This window comes from Octopus bimaculoides, chromosome 4 (genome assembly GCF_046866305.1).
Source record: "Octopus bimaculoides isolate indiv1 chromosome 4, ASM4686630v1, whole genome shotgun sequence".
Taxonomy (NCBI): domain Eukaryota; kingdom Metazoa; phylum Mollusca; class Cephalopoda; order Octopoda; family Octopodidae; genus Octopus; species Octopus bimaculoides.
The window spans coordinates 131,689,028-131,709,373 of record NC_142931.1 but is presented as its reverse complement, the minus strand read 5'-3'; the positions used below and the strand labels follow the sequence as shown (position 1 = coordinate 131,709,373).

General features: G+C 32.2%; 1 protein-coding gene across 7 annotated transcripts in view; it reads right to left on the bottom strand.

The window, feature by feature from the left end:
• Window positions 1-20,346, bottom strand: part of LOC106882880 (metastasis-associated protein MTA3) — an 89,210-nt gene that overhangs the window by 30,486 nt on the left and 38,378 nt on the right. For all 7 annotated transcript variants that reach the window (XM_052967496.2, XM_052967492.2, XM_052967495.2 and 4 more), the window contains exons 4-8: window positions 18,606-18,692; window positions 15,787-15,977; window positions 11,732-11,849; window positions 10,362-10,470; window positions 8,280-8,379 (exon numbers count right to left, since the gene is read on the bottom strand). In XM_052967496.2, coding sequence (XP_052823456.1) covers window positions 8,280-8,379; window positions 10,362-10,470; window positions 11,732-11,849; window positions 15,787-15,977; window positions 18,606-18,692 — 605 coding nt within the window. The remainder of the gene's footprint in view (window positions 1-8,279; window positions 8,380-10,361; window positions 10,471-11,731; window positions 11,850-15,786; window positions 15,978-18,605; window positions 18,693-20,346) is intronic.

Genomic DNA, 20,346 nt, shown 5'->3' with positions numbered 1-20,346 from the left:
TCAATATGGGATGGATGGCAAAATCTAAGGTCTAAGTATTGGAGTGTGTTCATATATTTGCAGCTCATGCCTTTGCAGCAGAGATTAGTTGCAATACTCTCATTTTCCTTTATAACCAAAATGTCCAAGAAAGGAAGTTCCAATTCATTTACTTCCATTGTCACTTGAATTAATTCATAAATGCCTTGATTAATCTAAGGAATCCTTATAAGCTCTTCCTTATTTCTGTTGCAAATTATGAAACACTCATCCAGGAATACTTTTTTTGCATAATAATGATGTTTGGTCACAAACAGTACATAATGTCAAACAAGAAAGGACAAACAACAGTTTGTCTGCCAAATTCACTCACATAGCATTGGTCAAACTGGGGCTACAGAAGACATCTATGTCAAGAGTAGCAGTGGAAACAAAGCTAAAACTACATAATTGCAAAGTGAACTTCTTAACTGCACAGCTAAGCTAATCCTTGGAAATTCACAATAAAATGCTCAGATATTGATCATCAACAAGTACCAAAGTAAATGGTACATTCAGAGACGAAAAATAAAACCATCATAGCATTTACATTATTGTGAAACAGCACAAATACACTGATCTTTACATTTAAAATATCTGAACTGCAATCAGTTTGTCTTCCAAAAGATATACTATATTACACAAACAAGATGAGAAAGTGCAGAATGATTTTAATCAAGTATTACATCAAAAATATGATCAGTTTCAAAACTATACAAGAACATGTATTATTACTCAAGTTCAGCACATCGCTTTGAATTCTACATCAAGTTTTCCAAGTCAATTCTATAATACCTAATGTAAACTGTTGATGCTTCCAATACCACACTTAAAACACTAAACATTACACATATGTACATGAACATATATATATATATGCACATACACGTGTAGTTTTATTATATATATATATATATATATCTATTTATGTATGTATGTATGTATGTATGTACGTACGTATATATGTCATCATTACTGTCTAATGTTCACTCCATGCTTGCATGGGTCAAGACAAAATTTTGTTGAAGCAGGTTTTCTACAGTTGCATGCAATTCTTGTCACCAACCCTTATCTGTTTCCAGGTAGTATTTCCTTATGGCTAGACATGTTTTTCAAAGAAGACTAGAACTGAACAATATTGCTTATGTAACAATGATGATCATTTGCAACCATCACACAATGTCAAAACAAGACACATACAGACAATTCTTCTAGTTCTTGTCAACCAAATCCTGTCACAATGTTTTGATCATCCCAAGTCTATAATAGAAGACACTTGCCCAAAAGACCGCACAGTGAGCCTGGACCAGAGACCACATGGTTGGGAAGCAAGCTCCTTAAGCACATGACCATACCTGCACCAGTGTATGTATAAAATATATTTACACACACACACTTTTACTTATTTGGTGTTTGTTTTTCCATGCCAGCATGCATTTGGATGGAGATTTAGTGGAGACAAGCTTTTACAGCCAAAAGCTCTTCCTATTGCCAGCCCTTCTCCATGTATCAAGTAGAAGAATCCTTTATTTCACAATTCTTCAAATACACATAACTATACCATCAACAAAAAATATCAACATCAGCATTTAAGCAGAGATTACACACACACAGACACACCAGATTTTTTCAGTTTCCATCTCTCAAATTCACTCAGAAGGCACTGGTTAGGGCAGGGCTATACAAACTGACAAATTGCAAAGATGTAGCATAGTGATATTAACCTGAAACTGGGTAGTTCCAAAAGAATCTTTATAAATAAACATCCATTCTTGCACCACAAATATATTTTTTCACATGTTTATCCATATGAAATGTGTATGCATTTGTCTTTATAAGCATATAGGTGCAGATGTGGCTGTGTGGTAAAAAGTTTGGTTCCTAACCACATAACCCTGAGCCAACTAAAGCCTTGAGTAAATCTGGAAGATGAAAAAAGTCCATTGCATATGCATATCTTTGTTTGTCCCCCACACTGTTTGACAACCAGTGTTGGTTTGTTTACATCCCCTAAACTTAGTGTATCAGCTAAGAGACTGATAGAATATGTATCATGTGTCAAAAAGAAAATTAAAACAAGAGTGGGAGAAGACTAGGGTTGATTTGTTCAGCTAAAACCCTTCAAGGCTGTGCCTCAGTATGGCTTCAGTCCAATGATTTGAACAAGTTAAAGATTCATATATACATTGGCTTACATACACATGTATACATGTATATATGTAAGTATATAGGTGTGTGTGTGTGTGTGTGTGTGTGTGTGCGCGCAAAAGAAAAACAACAGAGTCTTAGAATCTGTTAGAGAAACAGGCTGCAACTGATGGGGAACACAAGTTGTAGGAGAGAGAAGGAAAGAAATGAAAAATAGGTGAAGATGAGATGGAAAATTAGAGGTGAGAGGAGAGCTGAAAGATAAGAATCAGATTAATGAACTAAGAGGAGAGCTGAAAGATAAGAATCGGATTAATGAACTAAGAGGAGGTGTAGGGACAGAAAGAAAAATAAGAAAAAAAAAATGTTATGAATGTTTGGGATAATATGCTAGGCATATAGTGATGTCAGCATTTCTGCTTGAACAGTGCCAGGTGATGGTTGTTTACATCTGTCAACAAATTACCCACAAGCAAGGCTCCATCCACAATTTCCTGTCTAAACCCAGTTAACATGGAAAAACAGGCATCAAAGGAAACAGATGAATATACACACGCATGAAGCATGCTGCATAACATCTGACTATATATATATATATAAGTGGGGGGGGAGCAAATGTGCATACCATTGCCTTGACATCACGAGATGATGATACATAAGTACCACCACTACCATCATTATCAAAAAAGGTTATTAGTTTCCTTGTTTCCCAAAGTGAAATTTTACCTGGCTTGGAAAAAGGTGAGGGCTGTCAATACGAGGAGCATCCAGCATTGTATATTGACTTGTTGACAGAAACTGATTTTTAGTTCTCAATATTTTAGGACCTAGAATGAATACACTATTTAGAAGCAACACAGTATGGTAAACAACTGAAACCTAATTCATTCTTCAAGACAATTTATCTATCAGAACTTCACTACACCTGTTAAGCCTTGTCATTGATACTCACGATTCACCTGATGCTATTTCAAGTTCAGTCCTTCCTCAGTCACCTCACATGTGAGAAGTAAAGAACAGTGGAGCATTATAGCTCAACTAACTAGTAATAACAACCATCACCTCTACCACCATCCATCAAATCGAGCTCACCTCATGAAATCTATTTTAGCTTTATAAAGCATTTTTATTTCGTTTTTGTATTTGGTTTGTAAAATTCTTGGTGTGAATTTGTGTGTTGAAACAAATTTTGTGTCTCGGGAGGGTCATTATGCCAATGACATACACATTAGTTCAGCATTACTTCTTCGTTAGTCAATTGGTTTAAATGTCAAACCAACTAACTAATTGATCATTTGTTTAATTGCACTGGTTAAGCAATCAATTTGTTGTTTGTTAGTCACAGTTCTTTTGTTGTTGTTTGCCACCTTTTCAGTTATTTCCCCTCTACCTCCAAGGTCTGCCCCGAGTTTGTCCAAGAACTGGTCTGATGCCTGTGTTTTCTGAAATTTTGTTAGTGTTTATTTTGTTTAGCATACAGCTTATGTATTTCTTATATGTATATAACATTAACTCCTATCATCAATAAACTCAGATAATCAACGAAAACACTACTAAACCCCTAGCTATTAATTCAGTTTGAAGACGGTTCACTATAAGACGAGCTTACTTTCAAAATCAGTGTAAGTGCATATTTGGTCGATTTCATGATAACCATTAAAATACAATCTGCAAGCTGGCTTCATGCATGAGAAATTTTTTTCGGTCAAACTGGGATAGATGCCATATAGACCGTAGACAAATCTTAGTCTTCTAATCAATATCAGATATATTCAAGTTGTTGTTTCCTCAATTACTCAAAAGTGATTCTGATGCATATATCTGGTTTTGAAAGTAAGCTCTTCATATATAGACTTGTTTAAAGAAGCATTAATATCTGGATCTAATTGTTTGAAGAGTAGTATGCAGTTCTCAAACATTATCAAGTTCCACTAGAAAATTTTTTAAATATCTATAAATTTTGTCTATTACAAGACTTTTTTTTTTTCACTTTACACTATAATTAAGGTTGTCTCCCTTCCTCTTTATTGTTTCAATAAAATTTTAGTTGTGGATAAATATACCTTTGTTTTAATTTCAATATCAACTGCTAGTTTACTATCACATGCCCACAGTTCCCCAAATTTTTAAATATGAAATAGCTTTGTTATGAAATGCTCTCGAAATCTTTACTTATAGTTTTGCTAACTTTGCCTGTGTGGAATTTGAACCTAAACTAAGTAAGGATTAAACATGCATATTAGACCTTATAATTAACTATAAGTAATGAATATATCTATTACAATATATATCATACTGATTTTGCAGACTGTCCTTTAGTGTAACAGTTAAATGATAATTAGCTTGCGGTTCAGGTTGTTAATATATATATATATATATGTTTGGATTTTAAATGCATGATAGAATGCAGAAATTTATGTCATGGTTGACTAAATTTAACTAACTGTTAATGACAACTGTATATTAAGTAGACTGGATGATGATATGGAGCTCCCAATTCACCAGTAGTCATACATTTAACTGTGCATATAGAAAACATTATATATATATATATATATATATAGTGAGAGAGAGAGGGGGGAAGAGAGGGGAGAGAGTTTTGCAGTTAAGATGTCTGCTTCCTCACCCACATGGTTTTAGGTTCAATCTCACTGTGCAATACCTTGGGCAAGGGTCTTCTACTGGCCAATAACTTGTAAATGGTTTTGGTAGATGGAAATTGAAAACCCATCGTGTGTATATTTGTACGTGTGCGTGTGGGATATGCCTGAATGTGTTCATTTCTTGCCTTGAGATCAGGTACTGGTTGTAAATGACTACTGCTGTCATACAAGTAAATAGTATCACTAGTTTGCAGTCTTCCAAGAAATCAAGTTTAGCCACTGTTCTGTTTGTGTTCAAAACATTAAGGGACATACAGCATTATTTAAAAGATTGGCAGCAGGGAGAGCATCCAGTTATAAAAAAAAAAAAGAGAGAAACTTGTCTCAATGAATTTTGCTTGACCTTTGTAAGCATGGAAAGGTGGACATTAAATGAACACATCTTGTATTGGGTTTTCTGACCACTTCAAAAAAATACTGAAGTAAATAATGGAGTACAGCATAAGACCCAATGTTTAGCTATGAATGCTACAAATAAAGATATGCCTGATGCCATGTTGATATCATCATACAGTTGGCTGAATGGGTAAAATGATACGTTTAGCTACAAAATATTCTATGAATATACCCTATAAATTTGTTTAATACTATGCAATTTTCACTGTACAGTATAACTTAGGTTGTCTCCCTTGCTCTAGTTTTGAACAGAATTTGTTTAATGTTTTTAAGTGAAAATTTAAATTATACATATATCAACTGCCAGATAGGTCATATGATGTTATACGCACACACTAGAGTCTAAAATGTTAAGAAAGCATTATTGATAATTTTAATAGTGTGTGTTTTTATTCATTATCTGTTCTTCTATGCTAGGTTTGTACAGAGGGTTAGTTGAAGCAGGATTTTCCATCCAGATTCTCTTCTTCAAGGCAACTCTTCCTGTTTTTCAGCTAAGGGATTTCTTAATTACACAAGTTTATGAAAGCACAGGGTGGAATAGTCATGACAAACATAAGTGTTGAAATATGAGCATACACAGTTCCTATCACCTGAATTCCTTCATATGGCATTCACCAGTCCGAGTTATAGAAGGCACTTACTTAAAAGTGCCGTGCAGCGACATTGAACTTGAAACTATGTAACTTAACCATCCTTATGTTTGCAAATTCACAATAAAGTGCTCAGACATTTTTTATCAACAAGTACCAAAGTTAATGGTACATTCAGAGACGAAAAATAAAACCATCATAGCAGTTACCTTATTGTGAAAGATTTAGTTAAACAGCATAAATAACTTCAATCTAAAGACAGTTTGATCACTGTTTAAACCTTTCACTAAAACACACACACATATATATATATATATATATATATATATATATATATATATATATATATATATATATATATATATATATAAAATAATCTAGAGATTCAAGCAGGGTGATTAATTGTAGTACAATTTGTAATCAATATAACTTCAAAAAGAAAATCTGTTTGTAAGCTATGCAAGAACAGCTAATTACAATATTTTCTTGTTTTACTTCTATTTTTTCCTATTAACTCTGTAATACCTAAATGATGCTTCAAATACTTCATTTTTAAAGATACTTATGTAAAAGCAATGTAAGTTTTGACTGCATACATATAAATTTATGTGGTACCCTTAACAGACAAGGATGGGTTATACAAATATGTACTTCTGGGACAACAATTGGAGCATTTATGTGTACACCTGGATGTCCTCACATCTTTAAAAATACAAATGACACCAAACTACATAGACACTTCATACCAAATTTACATTGTCTCCTTCACCACCTTAATTGTCAATAATTACACACAAAGAAAACAATATCACACTTCATCTCAAAATATAAACAAACCCCACAAAGTCACAACAGATACTCAACTTCACCATTATTGATAATATCATGTCCTTCCTTGACACTGCAAAGACTATATCACAAAGACTGGCCTTTGCATTACTAATAACCCTATACAGTGGATTATAGTTCACACATCTTGGATAACTAATGCTGCTTCTATTCAGACATCCCAACCTGATCGAAAAGTAACTAAACTGATTGGTAAGCAATTGATTGTCAACATTCCAATCTCAGGTTTGAATGAGCTGTAATCTCACTCTACCTTTACTATTACATATGCTCTTCAGCCGGGCTTGTGGAACTCCCATCTACACCCTCCAAACTCACTCATCGCTCCCTCTTGTCACTGATAGTTTTTCTGCCTTTCCATTTAAGCCACACATTGACCACTTTCCCCAGTCCTTTCTCCCACTAGAATTTCCTAACAGCTCTGGTTCAAGTAATCTACATCTATCTCACCGGTCTGGTTTACAAATGCCATGGGCATAAACTGTTCTTTCCAACCAAACCATTAGAAACAAACAAAACTTTAGTCAAGCAAATTGAAGCAAGCACAACACTTGCCTTTCCATTTAAGCCACACATTGACCACTTTCCCCAGTCCTTTCTCCCACTAGAATTTCCTAACAGCTCTGGTTCAAGTAATCTACATCTATCTCACCGGTCTGGTTTACAAATGCCATGGGCATAAACTGTTCTTTCCAACCAAACCATTAGAAACAAACAAAACTTTAGTCAAGCAAATTGAAGCAAGCACAACACTTGGCCAGAATGATTGCACTCTTTCTTTAGTATCTATAGGTTTCACATCTTATTATTTCATAAAAATGTCCTTTAATTATTTAAAAGTAATATCTAAATATTTTAATTCCCAAGTATGATTTTTTATTTTAAAGTAAAACATATGGATTATGTGATTTATTACATCTACATTAAAGTAACACACATTTAAATTCTGAACATCTTTCAGAATATTTTGTAAGTACATTTAATATTTTACAGGAGATATCCTCCCATAACAATACCCTTAAAATTTATGAAGGTACCTTGACATTTGTTTTATTCAAGAGGTTCTGATAGTTAATCTTCAGATGTTTAACAAAATCAAGAATACAAATTTGGAAATAAATATGCACTTAAATCATTTTACTCAAAATCCTTTGATGGAAAATAGACATAAGGTAATAGTTGTGATATTAAGAAGCTGTGCATCTGGAAAGACAACAACATTTTTGTCTCATTGTGCACAACTAACAGAAGTTCATCATTTCTACATAGACAGAAACTAAAAGTTCATGTGTGTATGCGTGTGCGCATGCATCAGCCTCTCCTTGTGATATTACGTGATAGTTGTAAAAGAATATAATCATCATACAAGCAGTGTCTGTTCCCAATCTTTTGTGGAAGGAAGCATGTCTGTCTATGGAAAAATATTGCCTCACTTGGAAACCTTTGATAGTTGGCAACAGGTAGGGCATTTGGCCATAGAAATTCAGCTTCAACAACTTCCACCCAACCTATGCATGCTTAGGAAAATGGCTGTTAAAATGATGATAATAATGATGAATGTTGATTGGACATACGACTGGGAGTAAGAATGAAAGAGTAATGCAATACTTACCAATGTGACATCTCTTGAAGCTGCTGCTGCACTCATATGAAGACTTGGCTGCCTCACAGTACTGGTACAATCCAAAGCTCGAGCAAATGTACCAACAGACCTGGTAAACAAGAGTTTTATATTGTGAACCAAAGTGAAAAAAAATTCTTATCTAAATCATAATAAAATAGGACTGGATTCATCAACTCCAGGTGGAGCCAATATTCAATGTCTGCTCTGTGTATTTTTCTTTTTTATTTGTGTGTGTATATATATATATATATATATCTACCAACATCACTATTTTCACACACTAGAGAACTAGACTTTGCAGCCACCCATCATACATATACACATTCTGTAATATAGAATGCTCAATAAACACACACTTTCCAATAATCTACAATGACTATATTGATCTAAATCATTTCTATTGTTATTCTAACTTTACCCAGTTATGTTCGGGTTTAATCAGTCATATTGTTCCCAGTACTTCTGGTAGTTATTTCATCAATCTCCATTTGTCAAAGCACATTGTTCAGGCCATAACGAACATATATGTTGGATTTCCACACAGGTTCTGTTTACTAAATTTCAGACAAAGCCTTGGTCAGTCTGAGGCTATAAGAAAACACTTGTTAAGAAGGAAAAAAAAAAAAATCTTCAAACAATTTATTGCATGTTTCTCAATCCCTAACCTGCAACAGTTCAAACTGAATATATAATGTCATTGTCTAAAGTTAGGTTATGGGTCAAGTGGATGAAGCTATTGTATTAAATGTTGTCTCAACCATTGAAGTAAGTAATTTGAAACTCAAAATTATTTTGTGCTTTATGTTATTCATGCTATCTACTCAAAACGTTAATAATGAAAATAAGCAATAGCAAGGTTATCAAGTGAAAACATCTCATAGATCACATAATAAATAGCCTAACAAGCTAATGAAAGTATCATTATGTGGTCATTTGACCACCTACAAATTCATAGTCACATCTTCCACATGCAACCCTTCAATGTCTTATAAAAAAAAAGGACACATTGGATAATGTATTCACCAATACATTATGCCTAAATAAAAGAAAGTAATTTCATCACACGTCTTCTAGATAAGGGTTAACCACAGTTATGTTTAGTCTGGAAGTATTAACCTAAAATATATTAATATATTTGAGAAGAAAAAAACCCACTTTGACAACAAAAAGACTATCAAACAACATCAGAAGCCTAAATTCCATTAGATATCTGATATATATCAAACCAACATGTCATGTTAAAAGCTGGTGTATTAGTCAAATTATGTAATAAATATTAATTTACTGACTAATTATTTAAATACATTAGGACAGACCCAACAAATAGGACTGGAAAAAAAATTCAAACTTAAGGGGACCAAGATAGGTAAAATGCTCAGATTTTCAATTGTCAACAGATACCAAAACTAAATGGTATAAATGCTGATGACGAAAAATAATACATCACGGCATTTACCAAATGGAAAGAATTCACTTTTAAACCACAGATTGCTTTTTAATTTAGAAATTGAAACATCTAGTTCAAAGTCCACTCCATATTATTGCTTATAGCATTTCTGTTAGTTGTTACATTCAAAAGAAAGAGAAAAAAAAACATAAAAGCATTCAAAATTAGAATTACTATTACTAAATCTGAAGCTAACATAATTTTTTTTTTAAAGTTTTTTTTGGGGGGTGGACGGGGTGTTATAAAAATAAAAAAATACACAAGGAAAAAATAACTAAGAAACCTTGAGGAAAAGGAATTCACATTGTTGCAATTTCTGACAGTGTACAAGTGTTTACCAAGTGAAATCACATCATATCACTGCCTTCATCAGTATTTTGATTTAAATATAAGAAAACCCTGGTCTGGTGTTTTCATAACAAAAAAGAGGAAAAAGAATAAAACTTTTTTTTAAATAAATTTCAACAGACTGAATTCATCTTCTTTAAGACGAGAAATGTGAAAAAAACGAAAAAAAAAAATTTCTGGAACACAACATTTTTGGCTGGCTGAAAAGACAAAACAAGAACACTTTGGACAATTTAGAATAGTTCATTTAATAAACAAAATTTCTGTAAACCAACCTGGCTAATATCAAAAACTGATCAATTTCTTTTGGTGTTAAGGTGTTATCAGGGCCAGGCAGCCAAATTAACTGCTCAAGTTCATCCAAGCTTCTTCCATCTTTTTCACCTATAAGCAACAAAAAAAAAAAAAAAAAAAAAAGTTAATTTTACTTCAAATAATCTCTAAAATATGACACCAGACACCTGCATCTTGTGCTAAAATTTTTCTCATTTCCCATATCATCACCAACTACCATTTTTCTTGTAAGTACCTGTGTGCAATTCTCATATTATGTACCTATATTAATCTTTTACAGCACACTTCTGACAAACATATAATATAATCTTGTCTTTGAATGTCAATGAAAACTATATGAACAAAACTAATAGAAAGAGAAACTACATTAACTAATTACATATTTATCATAAGAGAAAGAGGCTAGCTGAAAAATAAAAGAACTGGTATTTGAACTGATATCACTCATGATGTACAAGTATTCATTTAACTACTCCTTTAATAGACAGTCGCCATAAACTCTTTCTATCTTCAGCTATTTCTGGTACACCCAAGTTAATATTTCATTAGCAGATAAAAATCAAGAAATCAGTTCAAATCATGGCATTCTAGGTTCTGGAAAATCGGAGAGATCAAATTCAAGTTTAATAGAGTCCTTCCTTCCCAATCCTAATTTTTATAATTAATAGAAACATACAGGTAGTTAATTCTTCTTAGGTATTAGATCTATGTACTGTTCAGTGTATGGTATGAGTGTGTGGAAATGAAATACCTACAGGCTTAGTTTAAGATGACCTGACTAACTATTTGATGAAAATATTTATGAAAACTGTAATAATAAAGTCACAGGAAACAGAAAATGGAAATTGGGTCAGTAGATATAGAATGGTATTGTAAGTAAACTAACATGGCCACACAGCAATGCCCAGGTAATATATGTGTGTGCGACATCCAGGTGTTTAGACAAAACACTTGATATCCATATATTTTCAATCTCACCACTTACTACTTAGTGTTGATAATGTCAGTAAGTTTCTATATCACACTTGATTACTATGACTAGCAAATGGATATTGGGATGTATATTACAAGTTTTCGTATTGAATATCTTTCTTTGCACACCATCTAGCAACTTCATAATGACACTGTAACTGTATACATAAATTTCTTAACTAGAATAACATATTCATAGAGTTCTGACCAACATCTTGCCTCTACTTCTTCTCAATCATTAATTAAACAAACTATCTCTGTATTTAATTCTAAGTTGTTTCTCTGAAGAACATGCATAATAACTGTCAATAATGGAAGAAGTTAAGACATATTGAAGAAACAGCAAGTGTAGTAATGCCAACACTAAACAAAATATTACCTTCTTTAAGTAAAGGAGTAATTTCTGCTTGATATTTTGAACCAACTCGAATTTCACCTTTGTCTGCCAACAATGTTTTCTGTTGTGGATCATATACTAATGAATAAAAAAATGTATCCTGAAAAGAGAAAATAATTCATCTCAGTGAAAGAGCACTTTGGTTTTATAGACAAACTTTACTAAATTTTGTTACAGCAGTAAGAAGTACATATACATAAAATATCTTCTATAAACAATGTTGCAATTAACAGATATTAAAAAATATGACAGATTCATACCAGAAGGTATCACCAATGCCCTCTTCCTAGTCTTTCTAAACTTAGAAAGTCATTAACAAAGTCTCACAGTATGCAGTCTGGCAGTCATTTAGAAAACAAGGAATAGATGAATGGTTTATACAAAACATGTATGCAATATTGTCAGTTAGGTGAGTTAATGAGTTCAGCAAGGAATATAATAGGTAGGTTGGGGTACAATAGGGATTGGTTCGTAGTCCTCTTTGTATTACAGTCATTCAGGCCATAAGAGTAATTTAACTCTTTAGCATTTAAATTGGCCAGAACCAGCCAAAATATTCTACCCATTTTATGTTCAAACCAGCCGGAACTGGCCTCTCACATCTATCCTGCAATGTCATTCTAAGAATAATCACATCATCAAAATCTGGAAGCTATGAAATAATGCATGATTAATTCAAAGCAATGTGAGTAAATAAGCATAAAGTTTTACAAAGTAATCTGAAAACTAAATGGTTAAACTAGTTGTTCACGGGAACTTTGTATGTCAATGGCTTGGTTCTCATAGTTGAATCAAAGATTTAGAGAAAAAGTTTCAAGCTTGGAACCAAAACTTAGAATTGAGAGGCCCCCAAAGTAAGCCTAGCAATGACTTGCTATGTTGAAGAGGTAGGAATTCCTCCATAGCATACTTATAGTAAACTAGGGTGATATATGGTATAGTGTCACTCATTGTAAACTAGAGCGATACATAGTATAGTGTGATCCATCTAACCTATAACATGGAAATATGAATTTTAATTAAGGATTCAATTCCTCACTTTTGCTAAAGGAAATTAAAACATAGAACTTGCAATGTCCACTACATAGTTGTGCTTGCTACAATATTTTGATTTTAATATATACAGGTAAAAATAAACAATGGTTAGATATAAGAAAGGGTGACCATGAGTAGGTTGGTTAATGAAAGCATTAAGTTACAAGTAATTTACACATTTATTTCTGAGCACCTAACATATATGTGTTTATTATTAAATCTTAGAATATTTCTTTGCAAATACTGAACATAGTTATCTATTTGTTTATATTCCTTTGCTAATTAAAAAAAAAATTGTTTTCACTAGGTTATAATAGATCTCAAATATATTGTAATGTTTAAGACAATAATATTATTTATGGAGTACTTTTCGTTAACAGAAAGACTTTTCAAAGAAATAATAAGGAAGGTAAAATGCTCAGACATGCGATTATCAACAAGTACAAAAGTACATTAGCTGATGACGAAAAATACACCATCATAGCATTTACCTTTTTTCTTTTCAGTTTTAAAGGACAGATTTTTGTCTCATCATTCTAATATTTCAATTTGAAAAGATATGCAAAAGATTAATTAATATAGAAAAAAGATGAACTGATGATGAGATTAGGTTTAATCTTTCTTTTTTATTGCAGACTATTTTTCTTTCCTTTTTCAAGGCTGAATATTCTTCAAATTCAGATCAATGTGTGAATTATAGGTTTCCTAATTTGAAATTATCATAAATCTTTGAAAGAAAATCAGTGTGAAGTGAGAAGATGATACAATGAACAATTATAAAGTTATTAACTATTTTGTCCCGATATTAACTAAAATGTTTCAATGAGTTTTTGAAATAATCATAAATTTAAAACTATTTCTTATGTTATATTTATTATATTAAAGTGATATTTTAAGCAACTTAAGAGTCTAATTTTACGGGAGCATTTCAAGTGAACTTTGAAATATAAAGTTTTTTCGTTTAAATATCACCATATAAAATGAGTTATCAGTCAACATTATATTGTAGCTTCACTCATTATATGGATGGCACAAATGAGCTAATTTCATCTAGTTTGTCCTTTTTTTCTTTGTTTACATTTTGCATAGTGATTAGTCTTAGGTCATTATATGGAACACTTGAGTTGAAATAAAAGAAACAGCCAATGAATTTTGAGACATGATGAGGAGGAAATGGGTGTGATGTCTTCTAAAAGTTATGAAAGAGAAATATAATCAAAGTTTCCACACAATTCACTCACTAGAAATCATGTTTATACACAAAGGGCTGAAACAACATAAAATGCATATGCATTATGTTTGATGCATTTTTATTATTTGTTGCAAACAAAAATCATTCAAACTCAGGGCTGTTATTACTAAATCTGAAGTTTATATAACTTCATGTAAGTTTTAAAAAGATACAATTTAATAGAACTAATGAACAAATATTTAGAGAAAATAAAATTCTAACAACACCTGATTCATGTTATGAAAATGGCAGGCAAACTTGGATAGTCTCAATCATTAATGAATGATATCTTGCATTAAAAGGTGGTATACAACAGCTTTTAAGATAAACCTTTATGGAAAATATGAATAGATTTTACCAGTATCTACTAAAAGATTGTCATATGCTTCAACGTATAGGCATGTACCTGCAAGTAACAGTTTCTACTATGTTGAATAATTGAGTTTAGAAACTTACAAAGCAAACAAAGAAAAAACCCTATCAAGTAAAATCTTTGAATGATATTCAGTGCAAATATTTGATTTTTTTTTTGATTTTTTTATTTTTTTACCACAGAATTTAATATTTTAATATAATTTCAACCTTGAAATTATTAGTAATTTCTATATCTGCATGAAATATTGTCAATGACCTATGAGCCCACCCCTCTATATTTGTCTACATGCCCCACATTATAACCTTACAAGCAACATAAGAATCTCTCCAGTCTAACTTTATCCCTTCCTTACAAATCTAAAATAATAAAATTACAGTTTTTTTTCATAAGTAAAAAAGAAAAAAAGAAAGCTAAAGCTTTTAAAATAAAATTATTTTGAAGTTTCAAAATGTCACATAAAAGTCCCTATTTTCTGAAACCAATTCAGAAAACAATACTTTTAATGTTTCCATAGATAATCACCATGGACAGCTCCCGGAGTGAATACCCAATCCACAACTAGTTTCTCCAATCATGTCAGTGACAGAAATCTGTGAGAAACTTGTTATCCATGCTAACCTTACTGAATGGGCTTTCAATAAGATCTTTCTCAAGTGCTTCTTTGATTTTCTGGATTCTTTTAATTTAAGGTTTCCACCGTAGTTCTCTATCAATTATTAAGTTTTCATTCTAGCAATTTAAACGATTTTTTTCACAAGCTTACAGTAACTATTTTCTGATAATAAACTTATAAATTTCATAGTAAAATATTAGTGGTGATTCCATTTATCAAAGCCTCTCTCCAACAAAAGTAGTTTTCAGTCTATTTCATAGCAGCTAATATTCAATACTCAAGCATATAATAAAACTGGTTTGGTTTATCTCTTTAGTTCAGAGTCAAAATCATAATCACCATTTAGTGTTTTCCATGATGGCATGGGTTGGATGGGTTGATAGGAGCTGGCAAGTCGACTGCACCCAGCTGCAAAATCTGCTTTGGCATTATGGCAGTATGCCCTTCCTAACTGCAACCACTTTACAGAGTATAGTGGGTGCTTTTTATGCGGCACCATATATCAATGAATGCACCAAGTAATTTGCAAGGAAAGACTCTCTCGACTGAGTTAGGTGGCTTTGTTCCAGGTGATGAGAGGTTAAAGTATGATAAAGGGACAAAAGAAGAAAAAAAAAAAAAAAGATGTGTTCTTGTAGAGGAGATGCATGGCCTCTCCAGTGAGCAAAGAGGAAGACGGTGAGAGAAAGAGAGATGGTGGGACAAAGTTCACACAAAACATTTTAGATGCAATGTCTCCCAACAAGAACTGTAGAATTTGTGTTTAGAAGAAAGGAACATACCTCTTTGTTCAAATATGATAATAATGATTCTGTTTCATTTAAAAGTGTGACAACACATTTTCCTCGAATATGTGTTGCTGGTAAAGTCTCGACTTGTCTTGACAAGAAGAGTTCTCTGTGCTTCAATTGATGGCGTTGTTTCTCTGTGATGTCATCATTGATCTCTTCGGAATCTTCTTCCATAGAAGGAACTGCAATGTACAAAATTAAACACTCACATTAGTCTGAGATAATACATAAAAACATTATTAACTCTAGATAGATATTTTCAGTAATTACCATGAAAACTTTAAATCATACCAGCAAAAGCAGGGAAGCAATTTAATACAAATAGATGTAGAATAAATTAACACGAACATAAAGGCAATACAATTGTTTAACAAATGTTGTTGAGCATGCAGTGATAAATCCAGTGATGCCCTAAAAATCAAACACACCACATGTAGTTTACCTTTCAGTTTGTACACTTATTTTATTGACTATGAAGAAATAACAAAGCCAACCACTTAGCTCTAATTTCATCGTTTTACAGTTTATAAAACCTAATTTTATGGGTTAATTTATTGTAATGAATGATAGATTAACTATTACTGACCAGATTCATTCAGAATTGTTATTGACAATCTTTAGTGCATATTTTTAGCACATAAGTACAAATATAAAGGACAATTTTGATGGATATAGATTGTCAGTTACAATTAGGGACAATCCTAATGAATATTGATTATCTCAAATATTAATTGAACCAATATTTATTGGGAAGTTTACATTTTGTTATACTTAATTATGATAGCAAATCTGGAATGGACGAGCACAAAAAAAAAAAAAAAAAAAAAAAAGTGAAGTACTGGTGGCTTTTTTTCTTCATGCAGTACCTGGCTGAGTCTGTCTCAAAGCTACAACCATAGTAAAAAATGAGCAGAACATAAACATCAATTTTTACAGTGCTCTTGTTAAAACACTACCCATTGGCAGTTTAAGTGGCGTGTGAGTTATCAAGGACAAAGCACTAAATCATAGTATAAAACATTTGTCTTTTAATCCAATCAACTAGGATTCAAGTATTTAAAGGGGACACTAACAAAACCAAATTAGATATAAACAGAACGGGATGAATGTCATTTTATATGACTTCTTCCACTGAATATCTATCATGTAATGATTGTAGAAACGTTATATAAATGCCCCTCCAATATAATTCAAACAGATGGTCATTATCAATAAAAGATTAAGAAAATTAAAGCCTAATGGGTTAGAATATGGTGATAGGAGGAGTAAATCTGGTGTCATTAGCACTTGACTGTATTTTGTACTAAAGATACTATAATAAAAATTAAGACATTTGAGCCTTTGAAGATTTATATTTACTGAGGTATTTGTAAATTCCTTTATGAGCTTTCACATATTTTTCTTTAGACATTATTTCATAATATAGCTGATATCTTAAAACATTACAAAATAATCATAAAATTACAACCAATCAATTTATGATCAGTTTTGAGGCATAATAGAATGAGTAAACTCTTTGGCACAAGTATCTCCTTAATGTTCAAGATGACACTTTCCCCTAATATTAAAGCTCCAGTTGCAAGGGTGGAGATGATTCTATTCTTTTGTTTTGTATTTTAAATTAATTTAAAGTTTTGGGGCTATTTTCTGCCTATGTCTAAATCTGAAAATATAATTTCCATAGCTGATCTGTTTTCTTTATTTACAATATACTCCAAATAAACTAAAACTTGCAATTAAAAGATAACTGTGACAAAATGTTAAGTCATCTAATCTACTGAACAAATTCAATTGAAGACTAAATCTCTAAGTTATTGCTAATACAATTGTTTTTCACATTACTAGACTTCATCTTTAGGGATAGAATCTTTTCTTTTTTTAATATTTACATTTTTACTGTTTTGGTCAATTTAATTTCTCATCAGCAGGTGTTTTATTCTTACATACATACATAGCTCTGAGTGACAAACTGTGTATATATCCAGGAAAGGAAGACAGTGATGGTCAGAGATAAATTTAAAACATAGTATACATGTAAATATATCCATGACATTATATAAGTATTCATTTGAAACAAAACACTGGGTTTATTGATCACCTCATTGTAGCTAGTCTAGAGGTAAATACAAAATTTATTTTCAAACTACCCTATATGGAAAACAGAAAATAATTCATTAACCAATGTAAAGAGTTATATAGGGAAGCAAACACTTCCAATTCCTAGCAGAACCAAATACAAAATTTATACTACAAATAAAAAAAAAAAGTTAGGGTTGAAATTAAAAATAGGCTACAACAGCATAAACTAAAATAGCATGAAATCTAATATGAAACAAATTGTGAAACAAACTATCTCAAATCAAACTGGTAAAAATCAATTACTGTACTTTTTTTTTTTCATCTGATGAAATACATAATCTTAAAAAAAAAAAAAAGAGTGTTTCATAGGATATGTAATATGTAGACATGTAAGATAATTGCGGCTTACACATGAATAGGGATATGTAATACTGATAGGTGAGGTATTGATTAATTATATAATTAGGTGATTAAGAGCAATATTAAATGACTTGGGAATGCACAAAGAAATGACAATCTGTGGGTGCAATGAAACAAGTCTGCAGACCAATTCATTGAAGCATAAATGGCAAAATACAATTCATCAAGAGATCAAAATAGAAATCTAAAATCTGGAAAAAATTAACTAGTCCCGAAACATAATTTGCAATGGCCAAGACTAAAAAGCATTGAAATATGTCCATAAATACTGCCAACTGCCTCATGTTTAGAAGTTTCAATGTAAAGCTTACATGGTCCTGCTGCTGCTGCAGCAGTTAGTGGTGGCACTGCTAAGGGTTCATGACCAGAATCTTCTGAGGTTTCTGAGAATGGGAATTCTGAAAAAAGAAACAGAAAAGAGAAACATAAATAAGCAATAAAAACAATAGGTCTTATTTGTAAATAAGTAATACACCAAATCTGAAGTACTATTCTTAGTTAATATTTCAAATATTAATTAACTAACAGTAAATTTCTATGTTCAGCATATAAAAAAAAAAATGATTTTATTATTTTAAAGACCAAAGAGACAAGTGTCAGCCTCTTCAATTCAAAATTAATCCAACATAAAGTTCAATCTCCACAACCATTTGGTTTAATAGAAAAATTCACATCACAGATATAATGATGGAACTCTTCAAATACACTAAAATAAATTTTAAAGAATAAAAATATTTGAATTATGAACAGACACTCATTAGTGAGGAATTATTTCTATAACTATTAAAAAAAAAGAATTTTTAAAAAGCTGCCATTTTAGTTATAACTTCAATTCATCAACAGAATCTATCACAGATATAGCAACAGTGAGACAACATCCAAATAGAGGTTTCTCTGCATATAACAATTTTTTTTGTTTTTCGTCTTGTATAATTCAATCATGCTTATTTACCCAGCATATTTAAATCTTTTCCAATCCAAAATTATATCACCAGATATTTTCTAACTGAGCACACATTATCATTGTTATTTTAACATCTATTTTCCCATGCATGCATGGATCAGACAAAATCTGCTGGGGCAAATTTTCTATGGCCAGATGTCAATCTTCATTGGTTTCTAAATAGGGTAATATTCCCCCAAGTCCAGGCATGTTTTCACATAAGACTGGAAATGATGAGGACAGCTTGAATGAGGGTGATACAATGCTTACAACTATCATATGATGTTTAAGACACACTCTGTGTGTGTGTGTGTGTGTGTGTGTGTGTGTGTGTGTGTGTGTGTGTGTTGTTTATTTTCAGGAACAGCTCGATGTACTGGTGAACAGCCAACAACACTGGAGAGCGTAAAGATTAAATTTGTGAGTGAGAAAAAGTTAGCTGGCATGGGTGAGTGGAAGCCATCTGAATATTGGAAAAGAGTTATTTGTATCATGAGGATTCGTACCAGGTATTAAAATGCAGACATCGTGACTGCTGCTCAATGCTCTCTGATAACTGTACAGGCTGTAAAACAGGACATGGAGAGCTGCAACGCAGACTATGAAGCCATAGCCAACAGGAAGTGACACAACAAGCATTCTGTGTATGCACACTGGAATTCATCTCTACTCCTTTGAACAGAGCCTTAGACAGCTATGTGAAGCCGCTGGAGCATCAATCCCTGGTTGGAGAGGATTGTTGCTGGAAGGCCACATGTGACAGCTTAAGCTCCTAGCAATACCACCAGAGAGAGTCAGAAGTGGTTGTCAGAAAATTTCTATGACTTCATCAGAACCAACTTCTTGCCTTGCCTCCTAATTCCACCAATTGTAATCCCATGGATTACTATATGTAGGGTGCATTTGAGAAACTCACCAACCACTCTGCCTGCAACACCAAGGCCAAGTGTTGGCAGACAGTGAAGAACGCATGCGCCAGGTTCCAGAGGTCATAGCAGAAACTGAGGGCAGCTACTTTGAGTAAACTTATCTCCCATCCAAAAACTAGTTAATATTTCTTGGATTAAAAAAAAAAAACTTTCATTTTTGGATGGAATATTGTTTTGTTT